The sequence below is a fragment of the Bufo bufo genome, chromosome 1, assembly GCF_905171765.1.
Source record: "Bufo bufo chromosome 1, aBufBuf1.1, whole genome shotgun sequence".
NCBI classification, from domain to species: domain Eukaryota; kingdom Metazoa; phylum Chordata; class Amphibia; order Anura; family Bufonidae; genus Bufo; species Bufo bufo.
The window spans coordinates 714,323,305-714,335,905 of NC_053389.1; the positions used below are offsets into that span (position 1 = coordinate 714,323,305).

The 12,601-nt window shown below is 46.5% G+C and overlaps 1 protein-coding gene across 2 annotated transcripts in view; it reads left to right on the plus strand.

The window, feature by feature from the left end:
• Positions 1-12,601, plus strand: part of CLPX (caseinolytic mitochondrial matrix peptidase chaperone subunit X) — a 57,442-nt gene that overhangs the window by 9,268 nt on the left and 35,573 nt on the right. For both annotated transcript variants that reach the window (XM_040414268.1, XM_040414269.1), the window contains exons 2-4: positions 8,979-9,136; positions 9,660-9,774; positions 10,158-10,312. In XM_040414268.1, coding sequence (XP_040270202.1) covers positions 8,979-9,136; positions 9,660-9,774; positions 10,158-10,312 — 428 coding nt within the window. The remainder of the gene's footprint in view (positions 1-8,978; positions 9,137-9,659; positions 9,775-10,157; positions 10,313-12,601) is intronic.

The following is a 12,601-nucleotide window of genomic DNA, read 5'->3' on the forward strand; positions in this document are numbered from 1 at the left end:
TAAAATGAATGGGCTCCTGGCTTTTTATGACTACCTCCTAACGTCCACAGCATTTTGTCAATACTTTGCAATTGCCCCCTAACCTGTATGTATTAGAAAGGGGTTCCTCTCCTGGTGCAAATTGCCCATGTCTGCAATAGGGAGGAGCAAACCCCTTAAAATGATCTTAAAGGGGTATTCCGTAAAGTAACTTAATTTTTGAAAAAAACTTCATTAAGGCTGCAAGCTGTTGACCCAACCAGAACCCATACCTATACATATAACCAGAGCTTCAATTTACCTTGCAATCCATTTGTCTAGCTCCTGTGTGAGCCTGCAACACACGGAGTATCATGGCGCCTGATCTTCTCTCACAAAACTACAGTCCCCACAATCCCTAGCTTTCCTGCTGGGAGTGTGATGTTTACTGATTGGGCTTGCCTGATACACAGTCCCGGTGACTCCCACACTACTCAGTAATCAGCAGTACACTGACACGCCCTTGTTTCAACAAGACGTTTAAAGGGGTTCTGCACTTTCATTTAACTGATGATCTATCCTCTGGATAGATCAGCTTCTGATCGGCGGGGGTCCGACACCCAGGACCCCCACCGATCAGCTGTTTGAGAAGGCAGCGGCGCTCCAGCAGCGCCGCGGCCTTCTAACTGTTTACCGACGGCCTCCCGGCCCACTGACGTCACGACTAGTATAAACTATCGTGGGCGCAGCTAAGCTCCATTCAAGTGAACAGAGCTTAGCCCCGCCCACGCTAGTTGATACTAGTCGTGACGTCAGTGGGCCGGCGTAAACCGGTGAGAAGGCCGCGGCGCTGCTGAGCGCCGCTGCCTTCTCAAGCAGCTGATCGGCGGGGGTCCCGGTGTCGGACCCCCGCCGGTCAGGTGCTGATGATCTATCCACAGGATAGATCATCAGTTAAATGAAAGTGCAGAACCCCTTTTAACTAGAGAATTGATAGCAACACACTGAGCATGCTCAACCTAACAAAGGCTCAGAACTACAGGTCAATGCCATAGTAATTTATGAAGAAACCCAGTGAGTAGCAGAGGAAGAAAGGTATATGTTATATTTATGGTAAACCGGAATACCCCTTTAATGCCCTACCTACTTCATGTTCTTCAAAACTCCCCAGTGAGGATCCCACAGACTCTGAGGACTTTTTTTAAATAAAATACGCTGATCTGGGAAATAACAAATAGCTAGATTCAATTCCTGAGACCCTTCAAAGGGAAAGGAATCGTATGGTTTATCTATACCAAACCCGCCTCCCAACTTCATCATTTTAAAGCAGGGGGGGTCATCATAGAAATCTGGGTTCCTCGTGAGAATTACTGCTATTTTGGCGAGAAATAAGGCTCTCTTAGAAGCGGTATAGGGTAGCTAGCAATACCCGACTTTTTCACTAATGTGTAAGATATGGTCTAAATTCAAGGAGCTAATGTTGTACAAGGGTGGACATAAGTTGCCGGAAATGTTCTCTTTAGCGGGTTTTTCATAATGGGTAGACAGAGGTGTCCTGTTCTTAAGGGGTTCTGCAGTGTTGTTAAACTGATTAGCTATCCGCTGGATAGATCATCAGCATCTGATCGGAGCGGGTGTCCGATACCTGGGGACCCCCGCCGATCAGCTGTTTGAGAACAGCGCCGCGGCCTTCTCGCTGTTTACCGCAGGCCCAGTGATGTCACAACTAGGATCAACTGGCCTCGGCGGGGGCTAAGCTCTGCTGCACTTGAATGGAGCTTAGCCCCGCCCAGCCAGTTGATACTAGTCGTGACGTCGCTGGCCAGCGTTACAGTGAGTAGGCTACTGCCAGTGCCGCTGCCTTCTCAAACAGCTGATTGGCGGGTTCCCCGGTGTTGGACCCCCGCCGATCAGATGCTGATGATCTATCCAGAGGATAGATAATCAGTTTAAACAAACTGCAGAACCCCCTTTAAATGAGCTACAAACGGATGTTACATTCAAGTCCTTTGAACAATTCCGAACAGAGTTTTGGGCTTCCTCTGGTGGCATTTTGTCAATTTTTACAGGATTGACTGGGTGCTGTCGCTCCCACCCATTTAATGCAGATAAAGGGCAGTACCAAAGACTCCGTGCTGTCTAAGTGACTGCTTGAGGACTCTACTCACCCTGAACCTTTTACTAATGAAGGCTAAATGGGAGAGGGATGTTGGCCCTATATCTAGGGAGCTGTGGGCTGCAATGTCTTGGCTCTTTCCCCTAGACCAGGGGTCTGCAACCTTTTAGACATAAAGAGCCACTTGGACCCGTTTCCGAAGGGAAAAAAAAAACTGGGAGCCGCAAAACCATTGTGACATTTAAAACAAATATAACACTGCATATATTGTTTCTTACCTTAATGCTATATACAGGATCGTGCAGTCAGCTGTCAATCTGAAGAAAAAAAGGACTTTTTCACTTAACAATGTAAAATATATTTTTGCAAATTAATAGCTAATTAAAATATTTAATTTACCTTTACCAGACCACCCCCAATCATGTGCCAGTAATACCAGACACCCCCAATCATGTGCCAGTAATACCAGACCCCCCCCAATCATGTGCCAGTAGTAATACCAGACCCCCCTCCAATCATGTGCCAGTAGTAATACCAGACCCCCCTCCAATCATGTGCCAGTAGTAATACCAGACCCCCCTCCAATCATGTGCCAGTAATACCAGAACCCCCCCTCCAATCATGTGCCAGTAATACCAGACCCCCTCCCAATCATGTGCCAGTAATACGCAGACCCCCCTCCAATCATGTGCCAGTAGTATTACCAGACCCCCCTCCAATCATGTGCCAGTAGTAATACCAGACCCCCCTCCAATCATGTGCCAGTAGTAATACCAGACCCCCCTCCAAGTCATGGTGCCAGAATAATACCAGACCCCCCCCCCCAAATCATGTGCCAGTAATACCAGACCCCCCCCCCCCCCCCCCAATCATGTGTCCAGGAGATTCCAGGTGCCCCCCCAAATTCCCCAATCATGTGGCAGTATAATACCATTATGTGCCAACTGCCAGTTAAAAAAAAAAAAAAAATTAACAACTTATACTTACCTCTTTGGAGCGATGCGATCAGGCCTCTTCCGGCCTGTGGTCCCGACTCCAGCGCTGTACGGCTCAGGTGGCGCGGTGAAGTCATCGCGCCGCCTACGCCGGCCTCTGATAGGCTGCCGCCCTAGTAGTGCGGCAGCCTATCAGAGGAACAGGAAAGGGAGACACCTCCCTGCCCTGCTCATCCGCAGCCTTCTGTTTGTATCGCTGTCCTGAGGACGGCGATGCAAACAGATCACTATGGAGATGAGCGCTTCGCTTTCACAATGGAAGCGCTCATCTCAGTGCCTGCCCAGCCGCCGCCGCACAGTGCCTGCCCCGCCGCCGCCGCACACACTGCTCATGCCGCACACACACTGCTCATGCCCATGCCGGAGCCGCGGGTTGCTGACCACTGCCCTAGACTATACTTCAGTGGAGTCCAATGTATGATGTAACGGCTGCTGCTCTTACACTGGGTGTAAAAATATAAAATAAAAAATTAGATTCTTAGAGAAGATCAGGAGTGACGCGAGGGGTCCAGATATGTTAGGGATGATGCTTCTCTATTGCATATGATGTGGGAATGCAGTAAATTAGGGTTTATATTGGAAGGAGCTACTTGAGACCATAAGGCAGGGCACTTAGAGCCCCAAAGACCGCCCCTGGGCACTTAGAGCCCCAAAGACCGCCCCTGGGCACTTAGAGCCCCAAAGACCGCCCCTGGGCACTTAGAGCCCCAAAGACCGCCCCTGGGCACTTAGAGCCCCAAAGACCGCCCCTGGGCACTTAGAGCCCCAAAGACCGCCCCTGGGCACTTAGAGCCCCAAAGACCGCCCCTGGGCACTTAGAGCCCCCATTTACATATGAATAAAACAGCGATTTTTGCCTCTGTTAAGCTTCAGAACAACACAACAAAGGTACCATTTGACTCATGTATAGTTATGCTACAGCGCTATGTAAGCGGTCTATAATGTCAAATTGTGGTGACAGACTCCCTTTAAATTGTAGAACGTGTCCAATTCCTGTGCATTTTGCAGACAAGAATAGTTCTAGTAGAAGTGTGGTGTGCACACAGCCGGTATCCGTATTTGCAAACCAGATACAGTTGTGCATATAGCCTTATGTATATTAAATGATAAATAAAATCTTTATAAAGGATTTTGACCATGAAAAATGGACTGTTGCCATTTTTAATGGTGTTTTTTTTTTCTGCCATAAATGTTATTGAAGCATCATTTCAGCCCCTGCCCACACTGGACCCCTGGTGCTGGAATAGAGCAGGTGAGCGCATTCTTCACTTTATGAAGACCACCTACTGTGTGGTGATGAAAATTGGCTTTGCGGTTAGAAAGCCCCTTTTAAAACCTCATAAAGTAAGGGAACTATACAGGTTGATTAATGCATATCTATTGCCTCTTAAAGGGGTTTTCCAAAGAATACAAGTGCTCATTAAATGATTCTTTTTATGATGCTGATAATTTTTCCTATAGGAATGCTACTTTCCAGATATTGTACTTGGTCTTCAGCGCCCCCAGCTGTTCCTGCCCAGTAGGTTTTCGTATGTCCTTGTAGTGAGGCTGTGGCAGGACATGCACGGAAGTACAGAGTTTTCAGATCGATCTCCTGACTCCCAGCGCAGTGATATTTAATGTGATCCGGTCTCTTCTTCTGCTCAGCTTTCCCTCTGCTTAGTGGCAAGAAGCTACTTGGGGAGCCAGTGCCTGTCCTGCGCAAGAGCAGTAGCTCATCAGGTTCATTATTACAAGGAGACTGCAGGCAGCTGTGGCAGGACCACTCGGGTGTCAGCACATGCACAGCACATTGTGGGCCTTGTAGGATACAGCCACTGTAATGTCATCTCGTGTGCCTCTTCTGGGTCCTCCCGCTCTAGTATGTGGTACGGCCCATCAAGGGCAGAAGGAGCTCTGCATGTATGAGAAAAGGTACATCTGCACACTAGTCTTCACCGTTAACCCTTACTGTGAGCCAGTGGCGTTGCTAGGGCTGGTGTCACCCGGTGCGGTACAAAATGGTGTCACACCCGACCCCCCCCCCCCCACCCCCGGAGCAATAATTTTTTAGCCATATATGGGGGCTATGGTGGTGCTACTGCCATAGGGGGCATCCGTTAGCTCAGCAGACCCCCCCCCCTAGCAGTCAGAGCCTGGTCTCGGGAGGGGCACTTCAAGATTATTTTCTGTCCGCCGCCACAAAACAATGGTGCTTATAGAACAGACTACACAGTGTAGCGGTATACTGTATATTGTGTGGCACAGTGTAGTGGTATACTGTATATTGTGTGGCACAGTGTAGCGGTATACTGTATATTGTGTGGCACAGTGTAGCGGTATACTGTGTATTGTGGGGCACAGTGTAGCGGTATACTGTGTATTGTGTGGCACAGTGTAGCGGTATACTGTGTATTGTGTGGCACAGTGTAGCGGTATACTGTGTATTGTGGGGCACAGTGTAGCGGTATACTGTGTATTGTGTGGCACAGTGTAGCGGTATACTGTGTATTGTGTGGCACAGTGTAGCGGTATACTGTGTATTGTGTGGCACAGTGTAGCGGTATACTGTGTATTGTGGGGCACAGTGTAGCGGTATACTGTGTATTGTGTGGCACAGTGTAGCGGTATACTGTGTATTGTGTGGCACAGTGTAGCGGTATACTGTGTATTGTGTGGCACAGTGTAGCGGTATACTGTGTATTGTGTGGCACAGTGTAGCGGTATACTGTGTATTGTGTGGCACAGTGTAGCGGTATACTGTGTATTGTGGGGCACAGTGTAGCGGTATACTGTGTATTGTGGGGCACAGTGTAGCGGTACACTGTGTATTGTGGGGCACAGTGTAGCGGTATACTGTGTATTGTGGGGCACAGTGTAGCGGTATATTGTGTGGCACAGTGTAGCGGTATACTGTGTATTGTGTGGCACAGTGTAGCGGTATACTGTGTATTGTGTGGCACAGTGTAGCGGTATACTGTGTATTGTGGGGCACAGTGTAGCGGTATACTGTGTATTGTGGGGCACAGTGTAGCGGTATACTGTGTATTGTGGGGCACAGTGTAGCGGTATACTGTGTATTGTGGGGCACAGTGTAGCGGTATACTGTGTATTGTGGGGCACAGTGTAGCGGTATACTGTGTATTGTGGGGCACAGTGTAGCGGTATACTGTGTATTGTGGGGCACAGTGTAGCGGTATACTGTGTATTGTGGGGCACAGTGTAGCGGTATACTGTGTATTGTGGGGCACAGTGTAGCGGTATACTGTGTATTGTGGGGCACAGTGTAGCGGTATACTGTGTATTGTGGGGCACAGTGTAGCGGTATACTGTGTATAACATAAACATATTTCACATGAAAACTTACAATTACTTGGCTCGGTCCTTGGGGATCTCGGACACCACTTTGGCCGGGGGCTCTGTGGAGCTGATGTTGTTGTGTTATCCTAATAAGAAAGATTTCATAATAAGGATTTGGAGAAGGGGCAGAGGGATAGCAGAGCAGGGAGAGGCTGGTGCTGCTACTAGGGGGTCATACCATGTGGGAGTAATAAAGCCCCCCCCCAGTAGAAATAATTCTCCTTATAATGTGACAGTGCAAAAATACCCCCTTGTAATGCCCCCAGTTGAGCTAATGTCCCCATAATGTCCCAGTATAAAATACCCCTATATAGTGCCCCCAGTAAATTCCCCCATAGTGCTCCTCTCCCCCCTTCCTGCTAGTGCCCCCCATAATGTACCAGTATAAAATGCCCCATATATAGTGCCCCAGTAGATGCCCTCAGTGTCCGACCTCTGATAGGCTGCCGGCCTAGTGTCCCCCATAATGCCCCCCAATAATGTACCAGTAAGTGTCCCCATAGATGTCCCCCCCCCCCCATCATGTGCCAGTAACAAGTGCCTCTCTCCCCCCCCCCACATGTCCCAGTATCATAGTGCCACCCCCCCCCCCCCATGTGCCAGTATCAAGTGCCTCTCTCCTCCCCCCCACATGTCCCAGTATCATAGTGCCATCTGCCCCCCCCCCCCCCAAAAAAAAGTGCCAGTATCAAGTGCCTCTCCCCCCCCCCCCCCATGTGCCAGTATCATAGTGCCAACCCCCCATCTGCCAGTATCAGGTGCCAACCCCCCCTCCCCCCCCATGTGCCAGTATAAGGTGCCTCTCTCCTCCCCCCCCCCCCCCTTTGCCAGTATCATAGTGCCAACCCCCCCCCCCCCATCTGCCAGTATCAGGTGCCAACCCCCCTCCCCCCATGTGCCAGTCCAGTATCAGGTGCCTCTCTCCCCCCCCATGTGCCAGTATCAGGTGCCTCTCTCCTCCCCCCCCCCCCCTTCCCATGTGCCAGTATCAGGTGCCAACCCCCCCTCCCCCCCCCCCTGATCTGCCAGTATCAGGTGCCAACCCCTCCCCATGTGCCAGTATCAGGTGCCTCTCTTCCCCCCCCCATCTGCCAGTATCAGGTGCCAACCCCCCTCTCCCCCATGTGCCAGTATCAGGTGCCAACCCCCCTGTCATATAGAGATATAGCAGTGCTGGGTGCGTTAGGGCAGCAGTCATGTGTATAGATGTACACTTAGCCAGCTATAACAGTAGAAGTCTCATATTTTTTCAATCAGTGTCAATGCATCTCTTATGACCGTGTGGTTAGGTGCTTTGCCTCTGATACAGAAGGTTGTGGGTTCGAATCCCAGCAGAAACTTTTCTGAAATACAGGCTAAATTAGAATACACAAGCACTGACTCCATATATGGACATACAGGGCGGGACACAGGAAGAGGTCGTGGGTTCGAATCCCAGACACATCTCTCCTGAGGTCGGCAATACAGATGATTCGTAAATGCCGGCCCTGCTGGTGTCACCCCCATCACTGGTGTCACCCGGTGCAGCCCGCACCCCCCTTGCAACGCCACTGCTGTGAGCATTACCCGCAGTCCGGGAATAACCATGCTGACTGTACATGAAGTCTGTAGGACATATTGTTAAGGTACACCTTAGATGGATGTTACCTGAGTTCCTCTTCTCAACCCACATGCCTTGAAAACAAAGGATCAAGCATGTTGAAATCCAACTTCCAAACCTTATTTTCTCCAATATCTGCTGTCGGTCAGGAAGGACATGCCCCAAACACTTTAGATGTTTGGACGGTCTCATTGAAATATGTGGTTTCATCTGATTGTCCTCTAATGTGTATGGTCAGCTTTAGGCTAACCTATAGGCAATATTCGTGCCACGTAACACATTATCTCACATTATGTATAAGTCCAGGCACTAATGGGGAGTTTTATCATCTCCCTTGTGCCAGAAAAGTGTCTTTAAAAAGTCGCTAGCTGTGTGTTTGCGACTTTTTAAATGAGACCTTTTTTTTTTTTTTTTTCTCAGAGTCTCAAGTGCCTCTATTTACGCCGCCCTCGTCACTTTTCCAAAGTGGGTGTGGTAAGTGCAGGAAAAGGGCATGGCCAACAGCAGAGATACATTTTATCTTTGCCAGTTTTCTGGTGCAAACTAAGCTAGAAATTGACAGCAACTCAGATCAGTCGTAGATTTCAGTTTAGGTGCGTGGACTGCTGGAGGATCCACCGCGTCCTAAATGTGGTGCATCCTTCGGCAGTGCAGGGGATATCAAGACCAGCGCAGAAAGCATCTGTCTTGATAATACATCTGGGAATGGTGTGGCTTCTGTGACATACTAGTAAATGGTGCAGGGGGGTCGGGGACATCTGTTTAGTTTAGTGTTCCCTGACACCTTGTTTAAGTTGGCAAAATTGCTTGAATGTGTAGTAGATGAGAGCTGTAACTGGTCCTGCTCTGTCTGTGGGAACACTATGTAGTTGCCCTTTGGGGTATGTTTTGAATCTGTAAAGAATCTTGAGTATTGCTGTATATATCATTTATTGTAGGAGTAAATTCACAGATTGCCTTTCCTTTATAGGAGTTGCTTGCAGTCGGGGACATCTGTTAGTTTTTAGAAGACCTGGAACACTTGAGGCTCCTGTAAAGAGGAAGATACCATATAGAGCCTTCTCTGAGACTACCGTGTATTTTGCCTCTAAAGACGGCGCCAGCAAAGATGGATCAGGGGATGGAAAGGTAGTATTAGTTTGTTAACCCATGGTATGCTAATGCTGAAGCATTCATTTAAGGCTACTTTCACACTGGCGTTTTTGGTTTCCGTCTGTGAGATCCGTTCAGGGATCTCACAAGCGGTCCAAAACGGATCAGTTTTGCCCTTAATGCATTCTGAATGGATAAGGATACACTCAGAAAGCATCAGTTTGGCTCCGTTCCAACCCCATTCTGCTTTGGAGGCGGACACCAAAACGCTGCCAAACGGATCTGTCCTTGCACACAATGTAAGTCAATGGGGTCGGATCTGTTTTCACTGACAGTGTGGCACAATAGAAAACGGATCCGTCCTCCACTGACTTTCAATGGTGTTCAAGACGGATCTGTTTTGGCTATGTTAAAGATAATACGAACGGATCCGTTCTGAACGGATGCATGCGGTTGTATTATCTGAACTGATGCGTTTGTGCAGATCCATGACGGATCCGCATCCAACGCGAGTGTGAAAGGGGCCTAATTCAATCCTTTTTCTTTTCTCTACGAGCAGAAAACTGTGAGTGAAGGAGGCAGTAAGAAGTCCTCTGGCAGCTCAGGGAAAGGAGGAAATCAGCTGCGATGCCCGAAGTGTGGAGATCTGTGCACCCATGTAGAGACGTTTGTCTGTAAGTTGTAGTATAATTTAGAGCTTGTCCAGCACTTTGTGAAATTTGTAGTGGCTCCACCAGGCTTATAAAACAAAGAACAAAGATGAACTCGCCTGCCAAAGGTAGCGCTGTGGGTTTGGTCCTGTTGGACTAGAAGTGGTGATGTCACGTCCTTTGTTAAAATGACCGCTGAGGCCTGTGATTCTCTGAGTGGTCACGGGAACAATGGATGTTACGTTATCACTTCCAGCCCGCAGCCCTGCACCTGAGGGCTCTTTAGCTGGTGAGTTTAGCTTTTTTCTTCCTTTCTTTGTAAACATTTTCAGGGGAAAAGCGAGGCTCATAAAGGGTCAGCCAGAGCCTAATTTTCCTAACTCCTTGTACTCATTCTCTTCCTGCAGCCTCTACTCGTTTTGTGAAGTGTGAGAAATGTCACCACTTCTTCGTTGTGCTGTCAGAGGCAGATTCAAAGAAGTCTATAAACCGAGAACCTGAGACTGCTGCTGAAGCTGTGAAACTAGCATTTCAACAGAAACCTCCACCACCACCTAAAAAGGTGCATTGACCAAATCTTCCACAGTCTGTGTTAAATATGCCAGGATTTAAATTTGTATCCTAGTCATTAGGAATGAGCATGAGTTATTTATATATGTATGTATGTGTGTGTTTATGCATATGTATGTGAAAGAAAGGATCAACGGAAAAATTTCAATGGGAATTGATCCTAGAGGTGGACATATAAAACGCCTCAAAAAGAGATTGTCATTAATTTCATTATATTGTGCAATCAGTAAAATGAGGTACAAGCGTCTATTCAAAAATATAAATGATTTATTATACAATAACCTAAAATACAATCAAAGCTTAATCAATAGAAAAAACTCAATAATATGCAATAAGACAGTTATATGCAGTGCCCTAAATTCGCCACTAGATGGCTCTAACACGACTGCCAGCGTTCCATATCACCTCTCCAACAGAAAAATGTAATACAACGTCCCGACCGCAATTATTAAATATTAACTCAATACTGATGAGGACAGATACGAACCCTTGCTCTGCTCAAACTATGACCAATCTCTGATATCGGGTAGTATTGCTACACAACTTATAAATTATCAGGCCAAATATTGGCTATGGAATTGAATATTCCAATCAGAGATTTTCTCCGATATCAATATTAGATCTTTTATTCAGTAATATGTATCTTTACTGAATAGTGATAATATTGATGTAGCACTTTTAACATTATACATCCGCACTAAAGCGGAGAGTTACTAAATATCAAGCCAATTAATTCAATCAATACTACACATAATAAAGTTATACGTTACCAGAGAATGCAAATGATATGCAGTGTCTATGGGAAGTCTGCTCTCAAGTCTGCCCTGATCATTGGGATTTTCCTCCTGGGGTGTCTCTCCTCTTTCCTTTTTTCTTTGTTCTGTCTTCCTGTGTGTGTGTGTGGTTTATGATCCTAAACTTATCAGTTCGACACACCTTCCTAACTTGGAGTTTTCCAATCATTGTTGGTTAGGCGTGTACATTTGATAATGACTAGAATGCATTTCTGCTGTTGGTATAATGTTACTCATTCGCACCTAGGTGGCACTATTGCATGAGCTTACTAGCATTATACTAGTAAGGGTTAAATGTCCAGGTCTGATTTAGTCTTACATTCCATACACCTAACATAAGGAATCCTAAATCAGAGCTAAGGGATTATCTTTGATACATATACCCATTAAAACAGACGTTTGTGTACCATTTGAGACATTTTCCTAAGCTACCAAATTTATGGTACCGATAAGAATACAATAGACCTTGTACTCTCAGACATGTGTGTCTTTGGTTACTCCAACGGTTGGTTGATTGAGTGTTTGTTACAATAACACTATCTTGCTAACATAGTTTACACTTAAAATTCTTCTCATCATGCTTTAGGAGTGTATGCGTTCCTAGTGAGAAATATATAATATAATAGATGCATTGACGTCCTTCATAATATTCAATATATAGTACAATACAGATTTCCTATTGATTATCTTATACTAAAAACTAAAGTTCACTATACGTGTATACATATCACAGATTTTCTGCTTCATCAATGGACATTAAACCGTAAGGATAATTAGTACCAGATGCATCTAGAGAATATCCTTATCTCTGTCATAAATCTATAAGTAGACAAGAATGACTCTTCTCAGACTGGTACATCTACAGAGAAGAAATTACATGAACTGTGTCCTCTACATGAACCCATTTCGGCCCTTTTTAATATACATACGAAATGGTGACTATATCACAATATGGCCTCTTATATAATCAAATCCACTATAATTAGGATATTTAAATATAAATGTTATACACCTATGAAAAAGCACAATACCAGCAGAAGGACCCGGTTTTGCACTGGTGTATATTTAATCGATTTCATTTTATTGTTTGTGTGTCGTTAAGACATTGACCGTATCCACTATAACAGTGACCTATACAGAACCCTGCCCCTTTACAGTAACATCCACAGCGCCCTCCCCTTTAACAGTGACCTCCAAAGCTGCCGCCCCTTTATTAGTAACATCCACAGTACCCCGTCTCGTTAACAGTGATTTCCACACTAACCCGCCCCCTTAACAGTGATCTCCACAAAGCTCCTTTCCATTAAAATGTGACCTTCACAACACCCTGCCCCTTAACACTGACCTCCATAGCGGACCATCAACTTAACGGTGACCTCCACCATTCCCTGCCCCCTTAACTGTGACCTCCACAAATACCTTTCATTATTTATAATGGCTCGTTTTGTCTGGGGAGCAATCATCAGGAGAAACAAAATGGCCGCCGT